At 43.7% G+C, this 20,663-nt stretch overlaps 1 protein-coding gene across 1 annotated transcript in view; it reads right to left on the bottom strand.

Annotated features, from left to right (window-relative positions):
* Window positions 1-20,663, bottom strand: part of LOC145407205 (uncharacterized) — a 165,309-nt gene that overhangs the window by 25,704 nt on the left and 118,942 nt on the right. The window contains exon 10 of the mRNA XM_080278243.1: window positions 448-524. Within this exon, the coding sequence (XP_080134369.1) occupies window positions 448-524 (77 nt within the window). The remainder of the gene's footprint in view (window positions 1-447; window positions 525-20,663) is intronic.

The following is a 20,663-nucleotide window of genomic DNA, read 5'->3' as shown; positions in this document are numbered from 1 at the left end:
ATTGCTGTGTTCAGGGCCATGATGGGACTAGATAAAATTGATAAAAATGATTTGTTCGCATGGGATGGGAGAGTAACAAAAGGACATGGAATGAAACTGAAAAAGCCAAATTGTTTGAAGGATATCAAGAAATATAACTTTCCATATACAGCAGATGCATTTCCCTGTGGAACAGCCTGGACAAAGAGATCGTCCAGTCTAAAAACTTAAATGAGTTCAAAGCAAAGTCTGACAATGAGAAAAAGAGTCGGGACCCCACGAGTGCAGCTCATTTCCTGTATATCACAACTAGGTAAATACAACTAGATAAATACACACACACACACATAGTACTGTTCCTCAATCCACAATACAAAATGTAAGTTATATGAAACCATTTTAAATGGCATAAGAAAGATGAAAATGTCTTTTGACATAATGAACAGGAAAATGAGAAGAAATGCTTACCCACTGCTAATTTGTGCTGTTCCTTCTATTTCAACTTTTGGTCTTCTTATGACTTTCTTTGACACATTTTGCACTTCCTGAAAACAGGGTTAAGTTAATAAAGTGTCCAGGGTACCGTGTATGATACAGCAGTTACACTAATTCTGATAACCTACAAAATCAGCTTTAAGTAGGGAAGCAGATGGTCCATCTATCCATCCATCATCCAATCCTATGTTGCCCCATGAGAAGCACAGGAGCCCGGGGCTAGGAAGTTGGTCCGGACATTAAGTTGAGAGGGACCAGCCTCACTCATCCCTGAGTGGCATTATATGAGGAAGAAACCCCAACCACCCCTTGGATATAAACCTACACAGGCTCAATCCAATTGGAGCACCTTAATTACACATTAAACCATCAGGTGCCATACATTGGTCATATGGTTACCATCCATTATACCGTAGTAAATGGTTTCCTGGTGTACAGGAAACCATTCGTCTTGTCACTCAGCGCAGAGTCACCCATAGACAGAAGGAAGAGGAAAGAATGAAGGAAAGAAAGAAGGGAGTGTCAAGTCACCTGTAGGCAAAGGGAAGATGAAAGAATGAAGGAAAGAAAGAAAGAAGAGGAAGGAAGGAAGAGAGGAAAGGACAGACACCCAAAGCGGCACATCAAGTGAGTTGATGGTGAGGAAGCAAATGGTACAAGCAAATATTCTTACAACTGGAAATTTCCATATTTAATATATCTCATTCTAGGTAATAGTAGTCAAGACCACTGGGGGGGGGGGGGAATCCTTGTATACCATGGGTGTGGTGTCGATTCAAAAGTGTTATAGTTGCCAATGCACAATACTCTTGAGTGGGAAACTCAACCATCTTATATATTCACAGCTGGACTGAAACTAATATAAACACAGACTCTTCTACACCAAATTACATTCTGTTCCCTCAGGTAGGCTAGACTTGTTGGTCATGGAAGGCAGCTGGCCTAGGAAAAGGATAACTAATTCAAACCTGATGCCCTAGGTAAAAGCTGAATACAGCGAGTGCATCAGCAGCAACATAATAATAATAATAATAATAATAATAATAAAAATCATAATAAAAATCATAATCATCATCATCATCATCTGGACCTCCTTTCCCACCCTAGGACAGGGTGAGGAGTAGCAAATTCCAGACAGCACAAATCTGCCCAATCCAATAAGCCACACTTTCATTCACTTACCAATCAGGGGAGCACCAAGGGGGGAGGCCACCGGGCCCGGGCCCCCCCCTTAGCTCTCCGGGTCCTTTAAAAATTTCTATATATTTATTTCGATAACATCAAAACATGAAAAATTGGCAAGTACAAACAAAGAGTAACACAGAAGCCAGCAGCTCTGACTCTAAACCTGCATATGACCTCCTGGTAATTATCGGATTACCTGTCCTCACCTCACTACAGCCCCCCCCCTTAGAAAATTCCTGGGTGCGCCCCTCCTCACCATTCAAGCCCCCGGAATCCTGGCTCTATCGGATACGCCAAAAACATTCACCACATTCTGAAGCTTCACACAAATGTATCCGATAGAATCAATCCAGACGATGCCACGTTAAAAAGGGGTGCCAAATCCCTGATCATGCACTTCTCCTCACAACATTCATCCAGCCAGCTCGATCTCTTGTCAGTTCCCTAGCCTCATCAACTTCCAAACCTCTCCTCCTCACACACTTACCCACCATATCTCTCCACCTTCTCCTTGGCCTACCTCGCCTCTTCCCTCCTTCAAATTCGCTCAGATATACCTTTCTCACCGGTCTATTGTTATCCATTCTCTCCACATGACCATACCATCTCAGGACACTCTCTTTGATTCTGGTGTCCACCGACTTCCTCACTCCACATCTTTCATGAATTACATTATTTCATATCCTATCCACCCTCTGTACTCCACATACATTCTTCAGCAGTCCCACCTCCACTGCTCTTGCTCTTGACTTTTCATTTTCATGCCACACCATTGTCTTACACCCATATGCTAAAGTTGGCACTAACACTCCCTCATGTAAGCCTCGTGCAGCTGCAACACTCAAGCCTCTGTTTTTTATCAAGGCCTTCATTGCACCAGCTACTTTTCTTCTTGTGTCACTCTACTTTCAACTTCTTTTGCACATTACCCTCTCTTCTCTATCACTGTACCCAAGTATTTGAACTCTTCTCTCACCAATTCCAGTCTCTCTCCATTCACTGTGACATCACACTGGGAGTCACCTTCTCTCTCAATAACCATCGCTTTACTCTTCTCTACATTTACTCGCAAGGCACGACGCTCACTAACATCAGCAAAACTCTACATTAGCCTACCAAGTTCTTGTCCGGAATTTGCAAACAGTACTGCATCATCAGCATACAACAAATTTGAGATATTCCATCCATCACCATTCATTATCAACGCCATCCCCCTCTCCATTACCCGTGTTTTTACTTCTTTCATCACTACATCCATATATATACAGAACAACCATGGGGACATCACACAACCTTGTCGCACACCCACTCTGATCGAGAACCATTCACTTAGATACCCATTAACCCTTACACATGCTTCACTACCATCATAAAAACTCTTGGTGGTACCTAGCAGCTTACCATCTACACCGTCCATGTGCAAAACTTTCCACAATCCTTCTCTGTCCACTTTGTCATAAGCTTTTTCCAGATCCATCAATGCCATATAACACCTTATGGTCCTTCTCACAAGCCTTCTCTGCTATCTGCCTCACTGTAAATATCCACTCCTAAAACCAACCTGTTCATCACTCACTAGGACTTCTGAGATCTCTCTTACTTTCTCTGTAAAAATTCTTCTATGGTAGGTGGGGGTGCCCATCATCCACCCACTCGGCGTGGTGATACCCTGTTTTGGTGGGTAGCTCCACATTGAGTGGCAAGCCAAATAATTTCCTGTAAACCAGGAAAGCATTTACAACACTGGGTGGTAACCTTATAACCAACTAACATGTGTTCCCTACTTGAAAACAAGTGGGTTGGCAAAGGGTTAGTGCCCCTCCCCGAAAAACAACTAACTACAAATACGAACATAAAGCCCCGGACCAGGACTGACCAAAAGATGACGACTATGGACCGAACAAAGGACATGATATGGATAGCTACATGGAATGTAAGGGATGTGAATGATGAGGTGAAAGAAAGAGAGATTGTCCACGTACTTGAAAGTGCAAAAGTGGATGTACTGTATGTGGATTAACTGAAACTAAAAGGGGAGGTTAGAGTGTGAGAGAATAGGAGTATGGATGGGGTATGTGCGCAGGAGTAGGTGAGAATGAGAGGGCAAAGGAAGGAGTGTGTATTGTTGTGAGTAACAGATGGAAGAAAAACATATGAGAGTATGGATCAGCTGGCTCAAGGATTATGTGGGTACGAGTGAAAGTTGGACTACAAATGTGGGCATGTGTGTGTGTGTGTATGCGCCAACACAAAATCGTGTAAACAGAGTGAAAGAAGAGTTCTGGACAAATGTGGAAGCGTGCTTGGAAAAGATTGAAAGGAATGAGAGAGTGTTTTTGACTGGAGATATGAACAGAAAAGTAGGGAATGTGAAGGTGGATGGAGTATATAGTTGGTGAGTGGGGTGTGCCTGCAAAGGTGGATGAGAATAACAGTGCTTTAGTGGACATTTGTGCCAGGAGGGGGTTGGTGATAGTTAATACCCTCTTTAGGAGGAGGCCGTAGCACGGGCCGAACAGGGTAGTACTCCCGAGGGGAATGGGAATGCTGGCGATAGGGAGAGCTGAAGCTCCTGTTTCACTAGCTATCTAACCATCCCCCTTTGCTGACCTTTTCAGTGTGACAGTAACATGGAGAGTAGACCAGCATACTCTCCCAAACATTTCCTCTAACTATCTATGCACTACACCACATGCACTTTATATTTCACACAACGTATCCCACTATGTTACAGGGGTTGGCGCCAGCATGGGCATGCGGCCAGAAAACTTTGTCCCCGCTACCTAGTGCCGGACTCCTGGGGGGAGGCGTGGCGGGGGTTCCGCCGGCATAGGTCATGGGTCCAGGGCGAGATGGGGCTCGGGCCTGTGCTAGAGAGTACAGGGTATTGCAGTTCCCAGGTTGCCACTTCCGCCCAATAAAGAGGGGCCCGAACCTGGGAGTAGCGCCCCAGGAGACTGCCCTATCAGTGGGTGTATAATGGCGGGATAGTTGCAGTGCCAAGGTGAGCTTGGAGGGTGTCCCTGCAGCTGTCCTGGCAGGGTGCTCCGAGGCCACTACCACAGCCACTGGTAAGCTGGTGAGATAGGGGTCTTGCCTGGACCTGGGACTGTGCAGTGAGTGGGGCCTGTACTGTCTATCCCCCTTTATTAATACTGCAGATGACAATACAAAATAAGTTTCAAAGCAAGCCTGAGGACAGTAAATCACCCAAGGGGATGAGGGTGGGTTCATGGGACGTTTGAGGGGAAGAGCGGGGGAAGTCGTTGAGGCATTCAGTAGGAGGTGGGTGGATGTGGCGTGTTTGCTGGAAGTCCGGTACAGGCGTGGATCAGCCAGAAAGATTGTCGAGAAGGACTGTTGCTATAAGTTGTTATGGCAGGGGGGGGCAGATGGATATGGAGGTGTTGGTGTGATGGTTGTGGAGAAATGGGTGGAATATGTTATGAATGTTTTGAAAGTAAGCGATAGGATATTGGTAGTGAAAATTCTGTTGGGTAGAACAATAGCTGCGATTATATTGGCATATGCTCCACAGGCAGGATTGGATGAAGCAGGGAAAGATAGATTTTGGGATGATTTAATACGTGTAATGGGTGGTATACAGGATGATGAGATAGTGATTTTGGGAGGGGACTTAAATGGTCATGTAGGTGAAGCAGCACAAGGCTATGAAGGAGTGCATGGGGGATGTGCGTATGGTATAAGGAATGCAGAAGGGGAAAGGATACTCGAGTTTGGGGAGGCAATGGATATGATTGTGTACAACACATATTTTAGGAAAAGAGACAGTAGGTTAATTACGTATGAGTCTGGGGGAAATAGCAGTCAGATAGATTATTTTCTGGTTAGGAGGGCCAATAGGAGGTTAGTGAGGGATGTTAAGGTTATAGGAAGTAAGAAGTGTGTGCAGCAGCACAAACTATTGATTTGTGATATGGTGCTTAAAGAACAAGTGATGAAAAAGAGGACTTATGTACCTAGGAGGAAAATATGGAAGCTGAAAAACCACGTAGTAAGGGATGCGTTCTATAGCAAGTAGAGGAGAGTGGTGGCTGAACAGGGAGCTGTAGACAGAGGCATTAATGAACAGTACAGAGCCCTCAAGAACAATTTCTTGAGAGTTACTGATGTAACATGCAGTTGGACAAGTGGGCCACGAAGACATAAAGTAACTTGGTGGTGGGATGAGGGTGTAGAAGCTGCAGTTAAGGAGAAAAGTAGGCTTTTACGGGAATGGAAGAAGGGTGGTACCAAAGAGGAATATTTGGGTGCCAAGCGGAGGGCTAGAAGAGAGGTATACAGGGCAAAGTCTGAGTCACAGAGACTATTACTTGATAACCTAAATCATGGGGAAAGGAAAAATATGATATTTAGGGTGGCAGGTCAGGTGAAGAGGGATAATCAGGATATTATAGGTGAGCAGTGTGTCAAGAATGATGAAGGAAGGGTAGTGGTGAACAGTGAGGACATTAAAGATGCATGGAGAGAGCATTATAACCGGTTGTTGAATGAGGAGTTTGACTGGGACAGAGAAGGTTTGGAGCCAGCAGATCCAGTGTCTGGCCCTTGGCCTTTGATTGATGCTGCTACTGTGAGTGAGGCAATAGCCAGGATGAAGGTGGGGAAGGCAGCAGGTGTGTCTGGGTTGACTGCCAAAATGTTGAAGGCCTCAGGCGATATAGGGGTGAGGTTAGTCACTGACCTGATAAATAGAATTATTTATGAGTGTGTTGTCCCAGATGATTGGCTGAAGAGTGTAATTGTAAATGTATATAAAGGGAAGGGTGATGCCCTGGAAAGAGGAAATTATAGAGGTATAAAGCTTTTAGATCAGATAATGAAGGTAATGGAGAGAGTTTTAGAAGGTATGATTAGAGAAAGAGTGAATATTGATGAGATGCAGTTTGGGTTTATGCCAGGTAGGGGGACCACTGATGCTATATTCATTGTTCGACAGCTTCAGGAAAAATATATTGGTAGGAGAGGGGATCTTTATTTTGTTTTTGTTGATTTGGAAAAGGCCTTTGACAGAGTCCCAAGAGAGGTGGTGAAGTGGGCAATGAGAAAGCTTGGCTTAGAGGAGTGGCTGGTTAGGGTGGTTATGGCTATGTATGTCAGTGCTCACACCCAGGTAAGAGTGAATGGAGATTTGAGTGATGAGTTTTCCATGAATGTTGGTGTGAATCAGGGGTCAGTCTTGAGTCCCATGTTGTTTATCATGGTACTTGAAGCCCTTTCACGTGACTTTAGAAACGGACTCCAATGGGAGATGTTGTATGCTGATGATTTGGTGTTGATTGCAGAGAACGAAAGGGAGGCGGAGGAAAGATTTACGAGGTCGAGAGATGGTGTGGGGCACAAGGGCTTAAGGGTAAATGCAGATAAAACAAAAGTGATGATATCTAGGGTTGGTGGCGGTACTGTCAAAGACGAGGGAGAGTGGCCATGTGCAGTTTGCCACAAGGGCGTGGGAAGTAATTCCATCTTGTGCAGTGTTAGTGATAAATGGGTGCATAAGAGATGTAGTGGTATCAGAGGTAGACTGCGAGATAATGCTGATTTTATGTGTACGGAGTGTCGGGGTGAGCAGGTGGAGATTGTTAGACGTGAAAGGATTGAACTTGCTGGTGAATCTCTTGAGTGTGTGGAGGAGTTTTGTTATTTGGGAGACATGTTGTGTGCTGGAGGTGGAGCTGGAGCTAGCTCTGTGGCTAGGGTGAGAAGTGGTTGGAAGAAGTTCAGGGTTCTCTTGCCTCTCCTGACATTGAGAGGACTCTCCCTACGTGCTAAGGGGTCTTTGTGTGCTGCATAAGTTAGGAGTGTAATGCTGTATGGTAGTGAGACCTGGGCAGTGAAGAAGGAAGATATTCGCCGGCTCAGACGTACAGAAATGACAATGATTAGGTGGATGTGCAGTGCGTCCCTGCGTCCAAGGCCTGGAGGGGCTGGGTTTATGATGGAAGAGTTGAGAGGTAGGATGGGATGGAAATGTATTGGTGTTGTGATGAGGAGAGGTAGACTGAGATGGTTTGGACATGTGGAGTGGATGGGGGATGATAATTGGATGAGGAAGGTGAGAAGTGTTAATATTGGGGGTGGGATTATGAGGGGTAGACCGAGAAAGACATGGGATGAGGTCATTAAGTGTGACCTCAGGGTTAAGGGACTGAACAGGGAGGCTGCAATGGATCATGCAGCGTGGAGAGCCGCCATTAGGTGACCAAGGCCGACACATGCTAGCATGTTGGAGCCTTTAAAAACGAAAATGAAAACGTTTAGGCACAAAATGATCCACAGGTATACATGAAGAGTGATTGGAAGGGTGGATGGTGAAATGAATGAACGGAAGACAATGACTGATTATGTGTTTGTGGATAAATGGATGAGAAGGAGTGTGATGGATGCAAGAGTATACAGAGGCTGGGGGAGTGGACTTTCGGACCACCGCTTGGTGGTGGTCAGAATCAAAGCCCCAACAAAATGAAGAAATAGAAGAATGGAAGGACAGGAGGAAGTAGTTCTAACAAGGAGGGTAGAAAAGTTACAAGAGGATGGAAAAAAGGCAGAATATAAGAGGGAAGTGGAGGAGCGATTGGGTAAATATAGATTGGAGCAGATAGGGGACGTGGATCGTATGTGTAAGATATTCACAGAAGAAATCTGTGCAGCATGGAGTTGGTGTGTGGGGTGAAGAGAAAACGAAAGGACATGCAGGGAACAGTATGATGGACTGAAGAGGTGATAGAGACTGTGGTGCAAAAGAAGAAAGCACACTGTGAGTGGATGAGAAACAAGGGCATGGAAGAAGTTGAGAGACAGAAGAGAGAGTTAAATGTAGGAAGGAAGAGAGGGGTGAAAAGATTAGTAAGAGAGAGTAAGAAGAGAGTGGATGAGGAATTTGGAAGGAATTTGAGTGTAAAGTGGAGGGAATGTAAGAAAATGTTCAGGAAAAAGGTAAAGAGAGTTAGACAGAGTGCCAAAGAAGTTAGTTGGGGAGTGAAAGATAAAAATGGTAGTTTACTATACTCGGTTTCACGGAGTCTGACGCACTGATTTTGCCAGCCCAGGACAGGTAGATTTGGTAACACTGCGTGATGTACTCGGGAGGTGATTGGTCGATTTCCGTTGTGTTTGAACATGCACCAAATTGACTTTGTACTTCAACCAAGGTCCTTATTTATTTGTAAAATACCGGAATATACTGATACAAATTAAAGCAATGATATCTTTAATGATAAATATGTGCCTTCTAAATTCTAGAGATAAACCTGAACGACAATAATAACAAAAACTAAGTCGCGACTGGACGCATACAGACAAGAGTCAGCGACTGATATATTTGTTTAAATTCTTTTCATTATGTTTTATTTCATTCACACTGCACGCGGTTTTATTACAGCAGCAGAGTTCAATAATTATTTTCTCATGGGGTTTGTTTTTATCTTACTTTCCTTTCTTCCATCATTAACAAAAATTCGATTCATTCTACAGTGATGTAGTCCATTACTTTCCCGGCTGTCTGTCGAGGGGACAGAGATACATGCTTGAGTAGAGGGTGCATGGTGACCAGGGACAGGGTGGTTGTCTGCCTGTCTGTAAGTCTGTCTCTTATGATACGAAAATGTTAGGGAAAATCAAACACCAAACTTATTCATGTAAGAAATAATTTTACTGAATCTGACTGGGAATACAAACAAATGCTGATTTTTAAAGCTACTGTTACCTATGAAGGTAATAAAAATGTGTATGTACACTATATATATTGAGAACAGCATGTATTGACCCCAGTGAGGTGTGTGTGTGTGTGTGTGTGTGTGTGTGTGTGTGTGTGTGTGTCTGTGTGTGTGTGTGTGTGTGTGTTTGTCTGTGTGTGTGTGTGTGTGTCTGTGTGCTCACACAAATCATAATTATTAGAAGCTAAGCGTATCTAGGGTCAGGTTGTATATTAGCAGATGAGGTAATGAAGGGCCTGGTGTAGAATGTACACTGTGACACTGTGTAGTAGTGGTGGGAAAAACATTCGAACCTTCACAGGACCTCGGAACCACCTTGCTATGAACATCTGAATTCCCGCCACAGTCCTAACTGTGTTCGTATGCATCCAGTCGCGACTTAGTTTTGGTATCTATGTCGTTCAGGTATATCTCTAGTATTTAGAAGGCACATTTTTATCATTAACCCCTTAAACGCGGCTGTGTACAGTCGTTTCCCCCTGAATGGCGGGGTTGTATCGCGGTCTGAGTACCTGTAGGAAAATATTCGCCAAAAATCAGAGATTAACCCTAGAACATTATACTTGGTATGGCAGATAGTACTTACATTCAGCTTTCTCCAGAGACAGGTGTTGAGCCTTCGTGGACTACCCAAGGACTTGTGGAGACTTGCAAAGTTGGGTAACCAAATCTTCACTTTCACACCTCCAGCAACCCGGTTTCCCCTCTACCACAGCCTCATTCTGTCACAGTAAACTTTATACTACAACGTAAAGGTAGTTAGGAATCCGTATTTGTACAATAAGCACTGAAAATAAGGCTAAAATCAACGAAGCGTACGGCCGACATGCACTGTGGCGGCGGTCTTCCCGTCACTCAACAAACATTTCCATTTTCACAGCTAAAAACATGTATACTACATTATTTTCAATCATATTACTTCCCAAAAGATCACCACGGCGTGCTTTTTATTCTGCCTTACGTCCGCCACTTTATTCTCGTTCCTGTCGGCCGCTTGCACTGACTGGGAAGAGCTAGAACTCGCCATAATCTCACTTTGAAAGCCTGCAGTAAACTGACGCTAAACAGGGGCAAACCGTGAGAAAAAAAGCTAGTGTTACAACTGGGGAAACAAGCGTTTCCTAGTAGCATAAACTGCTTGTGAGAGGAGAGCGCAGATTTACAGTTCTGAGTGCTCAGAGCGCTGCCATGTATCACAGCCAGGCTGGCCAGGCCGTGGTGGGGGAGGGATGGGGGGAAAACGCGATATTTGGCAACAACTGAGGTCAGTAGTACAAAGGTAAAGTATGCTAGTTGTAGCTAGAGGGTGGTGGTACTGATAGACAATACCAGCTGGAGCCTGCTTGCCCGCGGTTATTCAAAATTTACTCAAATCGCAAACGCGACGATCCGCCGTCATGTCCTTTGGGCTGGCCGTCGCAAATGCGATGATCCGCGTTTAAGGGGTTAAAGATATCATTGCTTTAATTTGTATCTGTATATTCCAGTATTTTACAAATCAATAAGGGCCTTGGTTGGAATACAAAGTCAATTTGGTGCACGTTCAAACACAACGGAAATCCACCAATCACTGCCCTAGTACATCGCGCAGTGTTACCAAATCCACCTGTCCTCGGCTGGCAAAATCAGTGCGTCAGACTCCGTGAAAGCGAGTATAGTGGAGAAGGGAGAAAAAGTGAGCAGATGGAGAGAACACTTTAAGGAATTGTTGAACATAGAGAATGAATGTAATGCAAGTATAAGTGGCTGGGGAATGGCTGGGAAAAGGAGGGAGGTGAGAAGACAGGAAGAAATCAGTAGGATGGAAGCTGTGGAAGCAAAGAAGAAAGTTAAAATGGGGAAAGCCCCTGGAATCGACGAAGTGTGTGATGAAATGCTGAAGCATGGGGGAGAGATAGTAGTAGAATGGATGTGGAAGATGTGCTGGTTGGCCCGGGAGGAAGGTAAAATCCCGGAGGATTGGAAGCCAGGTATAATTGTTCCCCTGTACAAAGGGAAAAGGGAAAAAAAAAGTGTGAGGTAATCATAGGGGCATTTGCCTTCTTAGTGTAACAGGAAAAGTATATGGTAGGATACTTATTGACAGAGTTAGAAAAATAACAGACGAATTAGTTGGAGAAGAACAGGAAGGTTTTAGGAAGGGAAAAGGTTGTGTAGATCAGATATTCTTAGAACCTTAGTGAAAAAGTTTCTAGAGAAGGGAAAGAAGTTGTATGCAGCCTTCATGGATTTGGAGAAAGCATATGACAGGATGAATAGAAAAGGATTGTGGAAAGTATTAAGAATGTATGGAGTGGATGGGAAGCTGTTGAAGGACGTGAAGAGTATGTATGAGGGCGCAAAGGCTGCAGTGCGTGTGGATGGTGAACTGAGTGAATTTTTCTAACTGAAGATTGGACTGAAACAAGGATGTGTCATGTCTCCATGGCTGTTCAATCTGTATATGGATGGGGTTATAAAAGAGATACAAGGTAGGGCAGTGGATGTTGGAGTGGCCCTAGTGAGAGAGGGCAGTGTTTGGAAACTCCCTGTACACTGTTGTTTGCAGATGATACTGTGTTGTTAAGTGAAAACAAAGAGGAGCTGCAAGGCTTGGTGGATGAGTTTGGGAGAGTGTGTAAGAAACGGAATCTTTAGGTGAATGTAAGGAAGAGTAAAGTAATGATTTTCGAGAGAAGTGAAGTTAGTGAATGTAATGTGAGATTGGATGGGGACGAAATGGAGAATGTGAGTACGTTTAAGAACTTGGGTAGTATGATGAGTAAGGATGGAAGTTTAGAGGGTGAAGTGCTTGAAAGGTTGCAGCAGGGAAGAAAGGTTGCAGGTTCCTTTAAAGCAATGATAAGGAACAGGGAAGTGAGCATGGAAGTGAAAAAGCTACTACATGACAGTACTGTGCTACCAACTCTAATGTATGGAAGTGAAGCTTGGACCTTGTTGGAGGGACAGAAGTCAAGAGTGAGAGCAGTGGAAATGAGTTATTTGAGAGGAGCATGAGGAGTCACATGAAGAGACAGGCTGAATAATAAGGAAGTGAAGGAGCAGTGTGGTGTGGATGTGGATGTGATAGGAAGCGTTAGGAGAAACACATTAACCCGCCGCGTGGCGGCTATTTTTAGCCCTATGGGTCACACCAGTGCCGGCCATTTTTCAACCTTTTTCTGGGGGGCTTAAAATGATAGATTTTGATGTGGAAACAACAAATTTCACCATTAAAATGCTCACCGAGGCTCGGAAATGAATTTTATTGAGTCCTGCATACTCATGTACAGGTATAGCTGCTCTCACACTCACCAAGTACGTGAGAGAAAGCCGTTTTCTATTTAAGGTATACTCAGGTATTTATGCTGGGAAGGTATAGCAATGTTCAATACACTTTTCTGATTACTTATTACTTCAGCATCTATCACAATTTGCGTGTCTTTCTCACTGTGAATGCATTATCTTACACTTACTTGAAGACAGGTACAACCTGACTTCATTATGTACAGTCCTGGCACTTACAAGAAGGTATTTACAACTTAACTTCACTATATAGTCCTTACACTTACAAGAAAATATTTACAACTTACACTTACATGAAAATATTTACAAAATGCCTTCACTATGTACAACACTGGGTGAGGCACACAGGCAGAGTCAGGCAGAGCAAGCGTGAGGGGGGGGGGGTAGCGAGTGAGTGTATGGCCTTGACAGCCTGAAGGATGGTAGAGGAACAGCTACCTTACAAGCCTGCCAATTTTTACCCGCAAATCTCGAAAAATGTGGTCACAGTGAAGTTTTTTATTTTAAATCGTTTTAAAATGGCACTGGCACTGGCCGCGGAATTATGTCAGACTGCTTTAAAATGGCACTGGCACGCGGCAGGTTAAGCTGGTTTGGCCATGTGGAGAGGATGGAGAGTGAGAGACTGATGAGGAGAGTGTATGTGAGTGAGGTGGAGGCCAAGGATCAGATGGGGGGATGGAGTGGAGTAGTATATGAGGGAGAGGGGTGTGAGCTGGGAGCAGGGCAGTGAAATGGCAGAGGACAGAGCGACATGGAGGCAATTTGTTGTGGCCACCCCTTATGGGATTGAGGCGTCTGGCAATAGACAGATAGATAGATAGACCTTCCCTACCAGACTCAATAAACTTGTATAATAAATCATCAACATCATCATCATACTTCTTTTAACCACTCACATGTGGGATGAGGTATGGTAAAAAAAAAAAAGCAAGGAAAGAGAAGGTATATGACTGCAAAAGAACTAATTAACATCAAATAGCCACTGAATAAGTTGCCTAAGGAAACTGCTGGTGGCACACTGAGAGTAATGCAGTTATCAGGCATGACTATCACTGTCATCAAGATGTGAAAAAAAAAGAGTACACATACATGCATGCCCAGGCTTTGAAAAACAAACACATACAGTACACATCTCTCAACATACTAGGCTAAAAGTCCACTCTCTTAGATCCAACAGCTTTTCACTGCAGTAACAGTGACACACACCCTAAGACATCCCTAACTGAGCACTAATATCTAGGTTTTTATATTAAGATGTTTGGTGGTATTGTGGGAATAAATGCCAATGAGTATTTTATCAGGTGGTGTACACAGCCTGATTCCCAAAGAAACAGATGACAGCTAGTGCTACTTATAATGCAGTCAATTCCCTACCCTTGGAGGTTCTGGACTATAATAGCTCCTACATCTATTTATGTAGGGCTTGAATGCCGAGTGAATGGAAGTGCGGCCTATTTGAATTGGGCAAGTTTGTGCTGTCTGGACATTGTTACTCCTCACCCTGCCCTTGGGTGGGAAAGGAGGTCCGGATGATGATGGTGATGATAATAAAATAATGCTTTGATAATTACACCATGCCTTCATTTTATGATGAAGACGCATTTTAAAAAATCCACTGCATAACAGTTTATTGTATACTGAGTCATTTATACCATGCGTTCAATGGGGATGAGTTTTTCGCCAAGGGTCACTCATCCAACAAAGTCTAAAAACAAGTACAAGTATCCAACTCACTTAAACTGGCTATCTCACTTCACTGACTTCACTTCCTGATTACCACCAAAAACCTAATTAAAAATAAGTTTCCAACTCACCTAAACTGGTGGTTACAGTATCTAACTATGCATCTCATGTGCAGCTTGAACTTCAACACCACTACTGTTCCATCCCTGACACTAACACACCTGATAGTGGTTAGGGCAAATACCATCTTAAGAACACACAAATGACTAGATTTGCCTGGGTGATCATATCGGCAAAAACAGCGATCATATATCGACTAGTGAGGCTTTGTGGTAGATGGGGGCGCCTATCATCCACCCACTCAGTGTAGTGGTACTCTATTTTAGGATAGCTCTACAATGAGTGGCAAACCAAATGATTTCCTGTAAACCAGGAAATCACTGACAACACTTGAGTAGTAACCTTATAACCAACCAACAAGTGTTCCCTACATGACAAGTGGGTTGGCAGACAGTTAGTGCCCCTCCCTGGAAAACAACTAACTAAAAATATGAACAAGAAATCTCGGACCAGGACTGACCAACAGGTGATGACTAAGGACAGAACAAAAGACATGGTACGGATTGCGACATGGAATGTAAGGGGTGTGAATGATGAGGTGAGAGAAAGAGAGACTGTCCAGGTGGCTGATTAAGGATGCAAAAGTGGATGTATGTGGAATAACTGAGACAAAATGGAAAGGTGAGACTGTGAGAGAATGGGATTATGGATAGGGTATATGTGTGGGTGTAGGTGAGAATCAGAGGGCTAAGGAAGGAGTTTGTATTACTGTGTGCAAGAAATGGAGGGAAAATATAAAAGAGTATGAATCTGTTGCCTCAAGGACTGTGTGGGTAAGACTGAAAGTTGTACTACAAATGTGGACGATTGTGTGTGTGCATGCGCCAATGCAGGATTGTCAAGTTTTTTTTTATGCGAGGAAGAAGGAACCAAAGGCTGAGTCCACAAAAAAAAAAAAAAAAAAAAAAAAAGGACAGCTTCAAGATCCATTCATTTCGAGATGCCTGGACACACTGCATTTGAAAGACTGGAGTTCATAGGAAGTAGGAAATACAGACAGAGGGAGACAGTTCCAGAGTTGACCTGTTGCATAAATGAAGGACTGGGAGTAACGGTTAACTCTTGCATTAGAGAGCTGGAAAGAAAAGGGATGAGAGTTTGTTGCTAGACGGGTGCTATGCACCTGTCGTAGACTTGGAGGGACGCAAGCAGACAGTTTAGAGGAGCAGTGACCATTGAAGCAGCGATAGAAAGAGAAAAAGAGGCAACAGTGGGGTGAAGTGGCAGAGGTTGAAAGGAGCCAGTAAGAGGAGGAGAGTTGATGAGACAAAAAGCCTTTGAATCCACCCTATTGAGAAGAGCTGTAGGTGGGGAGCCTCCCCACACATGAGGGTTGTACTCTAAACTGGGGCAAATAAAACCTGTGTATAAAGTCAAGTAGAGTGAAAGAAGAGTTCTGGACAAATATGGAAGCATGCATGGAAAAGTTTGAGAGGAAAGAGAGTGTTATTGATTGGAGATTTGATTGGAAAAGTAGGGAATGTGAAGGTGGATGGAATGGTTGGAAAGTGGGGTGTGCCTGCAGAAGTGAATATGAATGACAGTGCTCTAGTGGACATATGTGCAGGGAGGGGATTGGTGATAGCCAATACCCTCTATAGACACAAAATGATCTACAGGTATATGTGGCGTGTGATGAGAAGGGTAGGTGGTGAACTGAATGAATGGTAAGCAATGACTGATTCTGTATGTGTGGATGATAGAATGAGAAGGTGTGTAATGGATGAGAGGGCATACAGAATTTGAGGACGTGGACTTTCATGCCACCACACGGTGGTGGTGAAAGTCAAGGTTCAAATAAAATGCACGAGTAGGAGAAGGGAAGGACAGGAGGAAGTAGTCCATACAAGGATGGTAGAAAGGTTGCAAGGGGATGGAGAAAAGGCATATTATAAGAGAGAATTGGAAGGGTGAATGGGTGAATATGATTTGGGGCAAATGGGCAACGTGGAAGGTGTGGGCAAGATATTCACAGAAGAAATCTGTGCAGCATGTGAGGTGGTGTGTGGGTGCAGAGAAGACGAAAGGAGATGCAGGGAACAGTAAGGTGGAATGAAAAGGTGAGACAGGCTGTGGCACAAAAGAAGAAAGCATTCAGTGAGTGGATGAGAAACAGGGGTGTGGAGGAAGTAAAGAGACAGAAGAGAGAGTTATATGTTGAGAGGAAGAGAGAGGTGAAAAGATCAGCAAAAGAGTAAGAAGTGAGTGGATGAAGAATTTGGAGGGAATTTGAGTGTAAAGTGGAAGAAATGCAAGAAAATGTTCTGGAAACAGGTATGGAGAGTTAGACAGGGTGATAAAGAAGTAAGGCAGGGAGCGAAAGATAAAAATTGTAGATTGCTTGTGGAGAAGGGAGAAAAAGTGAGCAGATGGAGAGAACACTTGAAGGAACTGTTGGACAAAGAATGAAAGTAATGTGAGTATGAGTGGTTGGGGAATGGCTGGCAGAAGTTGGGAGGTGAGAAGAGAGGATGAAATTAGTAAGACGGAAGTAGTGGAAGTAACGAAGAAAGTCAAAATGGGGAATGCCCCAGGAACTGATGAAGTGTGTGGTGAAATGCTGAGGCATGGGGGAGAGACAGTAGTAGAATGGATATGGAAGATGTGCAGATCGGTCTGGGAGGAAGGTAGAGTCCCAGAGGAATGGAAGTCAGGTACAATTATTTTCCTGTACGAAGGAAAAAGGGAAAAAGAAATGTGTGGTAATCATAGGGGCATTTGTCTTCTTAGTGTAACAGGAAAAGTATATGATAGAATACTTATTAACAAAACTAGGGAAATAACAGAGGAATTAGTTGGAGAAGAACAAGGAAGTTTTAGGAAGGGAAGAGGTTGTGTAGATCAAATATTCATTCTTAGGTCTTTAATGGAAAAGTTTCTAGAGAAGGGAATGAAGTTGTATGTGGCCTTCATGGATTTGGAGAAAGCACATGACAGGGTGCGGAGACAAGGAATGGGGAAAATATTAAGAATACATGGAGTAAATGGGAAGTTGTTGAATGCCATAAAGAATATGTATGACGGGGCCAAGGCTGCAGTGCATGTGGGTTGTGAACTGAGCAAATTTTTCTATTTGAATGTTGGATTGAAACAGGGATGTGTCGTGTCCCCAAGGATGTTCAATCTGTATTTGGATGGGGTTATAAAACAGGTTCAAGGTAGGGCGGTGGATGCTGGGGCAACCCTAATAAGAGAGGGCAGTGTTTGGAAACTCCCTGTACTGTTGTTTGCAGATGATACTGTATTATTATGCAAAGATGAAGGGTAGCTGCAAGTCTTGGTGAATGAGTTTGAGAACGTGTGTAAGAAACGGAATCTAAAGGTGAATGTAGGGAAGAGTAAATTTATGGTCTTTGAGAGAAATGAAACCACCGAATGTACAGTGAAGCTGGATGAGTAGGAAATGAAAATGCGAGTGCATTTCAGTACTCAGGTGGTGTGATGAATAAGAATGGAAGTTTAGAGGGTGCAGTGCTTGAAAGGGTACAACAGGGAAGATAGGTTGCTGGTTCTTTGAAAGCAGCGATAAGGAACAGGGAAGTGAGCACAGAAGCAAAAAAAGTCACTGCATGACAGTATTGTGATACCAACCCTAACTTATGGATGTGAAGCTTGGACCTTGTTGGATGGACTCAAGAGTGAGGGCACTGAAAATGAGTTACTTGAGAGGAGCATGTGGAGTTACGTGGAGAGACAGACTGACAAATGAGGAAGTGAAGGAGTGTTGTGGTGTGGATGTGACTGAAAGTGTTGGGATAAATACATTGAGGTGATTTGGCCAAGTGGAGAGGATGGAGTGCGAGAGACCAGCGAGGAGGTGGAGAGGGGGAAAGGGAGGGGGAGGCTGAGGATAAGATGGAGGGATGGAGTGGAGAGGTATATGAGAGAGGGGGGTGACAGCTGGGAGAAGGGCAGTGAAATGGTGTTGGACAGGGAGACATGGAGGCAATTAGTTTGTGGCCACCCCTTACGGAATGGTGTCTGACAACAGATAGAGAGAGACAGAGGCTTTGTGTGGGATCACAATCATAATATATATGAAAATTCTATTGCATATCAAAAAAAAGGTCCTAACTTTTTTGTCACTGTATAAGCAATTCATTGCATACCAGTTCATCATATCACAAGGGTCTGTTGTATTTCATTCAAGCCTGACATGATGATATCAGAAGGGTGTTTTCAGGACAAGTCAATAGGTTTTAAGGAAGAGAACTGAATTGTTTTAAAGAAATTCATATCTGTAAAATATCCTTACAGAGGTCTTACATGATATCAAAGTATGGTTACAAGTCTGGTAACCAGTCGTGCTGAGTGCTCAGAGGCCAAGCTGAGAGTCACATGCATCCATCACTTACATATTTCTTAGTACTTTTGCTATTTCATGTCAGCAGACAACCCAAAGATGGGGGGGGGGGGATCCATCTTCAGTATCATCCAATCCTATGTTGCCCCATGAGGAGTGCAGGAGCCCGGGACTAGGCAAGTTGATCCTGACATTTAAGATGAGAGAGAGAGAGAAAGGGGGGGCACTGTTTATGTATCCCCTAAATGCATAAAAACAACTGAAGTGAGGGTGTTGTGAACTAAAAGTTAATCCTCTTTACCAGCACAATCTTCCTCTAAAGAGTGAATGAAGACACTTTTTTTACCCCTTTGGTGCAATGAGTCTGTCCTCAACAGATGAAAATCAGATATCATTTGGTTTGGGGGAAAAAATAATCAGCACTGTTTACTTCCTCTACATTATATGTCTGCCATAAATACAACATTATCACTCGGAAGTAGAAAAAAAATAAAGGAAGTCATTAATCTGATGATACTCATGAAGACTACCTAATTCCTTCAGTACAAGAAGTCTGTCATCATCACTATACCTAATTCCTTCAGTACAAGAAGTCTGTCATCATCACTATACCTAATTCCTTCAGTACAAGAAGTCTGTCATCATTATCAGCATCATCATCTCTGATGTTTTGTTCTTTCCCAGGAAATTCCTGAGTGCAGGTGGCTGTAACAAAACTGTCTCCATGCAATATCTATCTATCTATCTATCTATTGCCAGATGCCTCAATCCCGTTTGGGGTGGCCACAAACAAATCGCCTCCAAGTCGCCCTGTCCCCCGCCATTTCACTGCCCTGCTCCCAACTCACACCCCCCTCTCTCATATACCTCTCCACCCCATCCCTCCATCTCATCCTCGGCCTCCCCCTCCCTCTTCCCCCCTCCACCTCACTCACATACACTCTCTTCGTCAGTCTTTCACCCTCCATCCTCTCCACATGGCCAAACCACCTCAGTGTGTTCCTCATAACGCTTCCTATCACATCCACATCCACACCACAATGCTCCTTTATATCCTCATTCGTCAGCCTGTCTCTCCACGTGACTCCACAGGCTCCTCTTAAATAACTCATTTCCACTGCTCACACTCTTGACTTGTGCCCTTCCAACAATGTCCAAGCTTCACTTCCGTACGTTAGAGTTGGTATCACAATACTGTCATGTAGTAACTTTTTCACTTCCATGCTCACTTCCCTGTTTCTTATCACTGCTTTCAAAGAACCAGCAACCTTTCTTCCCTGCTGTACCCTTTCAAGCACTTCACCCTCCAAACCTCCATCCTTACTCATCACACTACCCAAGTACTTAAACGTACTCACATTTTCCAATTCCTCACCATCCAACCTCGCTGTACATTCACTAACTTCACCTCTCTCAAAAACCATCACTTTACTCTTCCCTACATTCACCTTTAGATTCCGTTTCTTACACACTCTCTCAAACTCATCCACCAAGCCTTGCAGCTCCCCTTCGTCTTCACTCAACAACACAGTATCATCTGCAAACAACAGTACAGGGAGTTTCCAAACACTATCCTCTCTCACCAGGGCCACTCCAACATCCACTACCCTACCTTGTACAATATCATCATCACATACTATTCTCAATCACTCATTCCCTTCTTCTCTGCTTCTTTCTCTCTCATCAGTTTACTGTTCCACTCTAACACTCGACAAACAGTCTTCCTTCAAAACATATCCTCAGTCTAACTGTACATGACTTTTTTGGCACCTTAATTGTATGCCAATACTCCCAAAATGTCAATACCATCTTCGTGTTTCTCTCGATTCATTCTGCAAAGCCACATCTCAGTCATGTACCTCTTTCTTTTGATC

Source organism: Coenobita brevimanus, chromosome 72 (genome assembly GCF_032717465.1).
Source record: "Coenobita brevimanus isolate Jiangsu-jjx chromosome 72, ASM3271746v2, whole genome shotgun sequence".
In the NCBI taxonomy this organism is placed as follows: domain Eukaryota; kingdom Metazoa; phylum Arthropoda; class Malacostraca; order Decapoda; family Coenobitidae; genus Coenobita; species Coenobita brevimanus.
The sequence above is the reverse complement of the archived record's forward strand: the minus strand, read 5'-3'. Positions and strand labels throughout refer to the sequence as shown.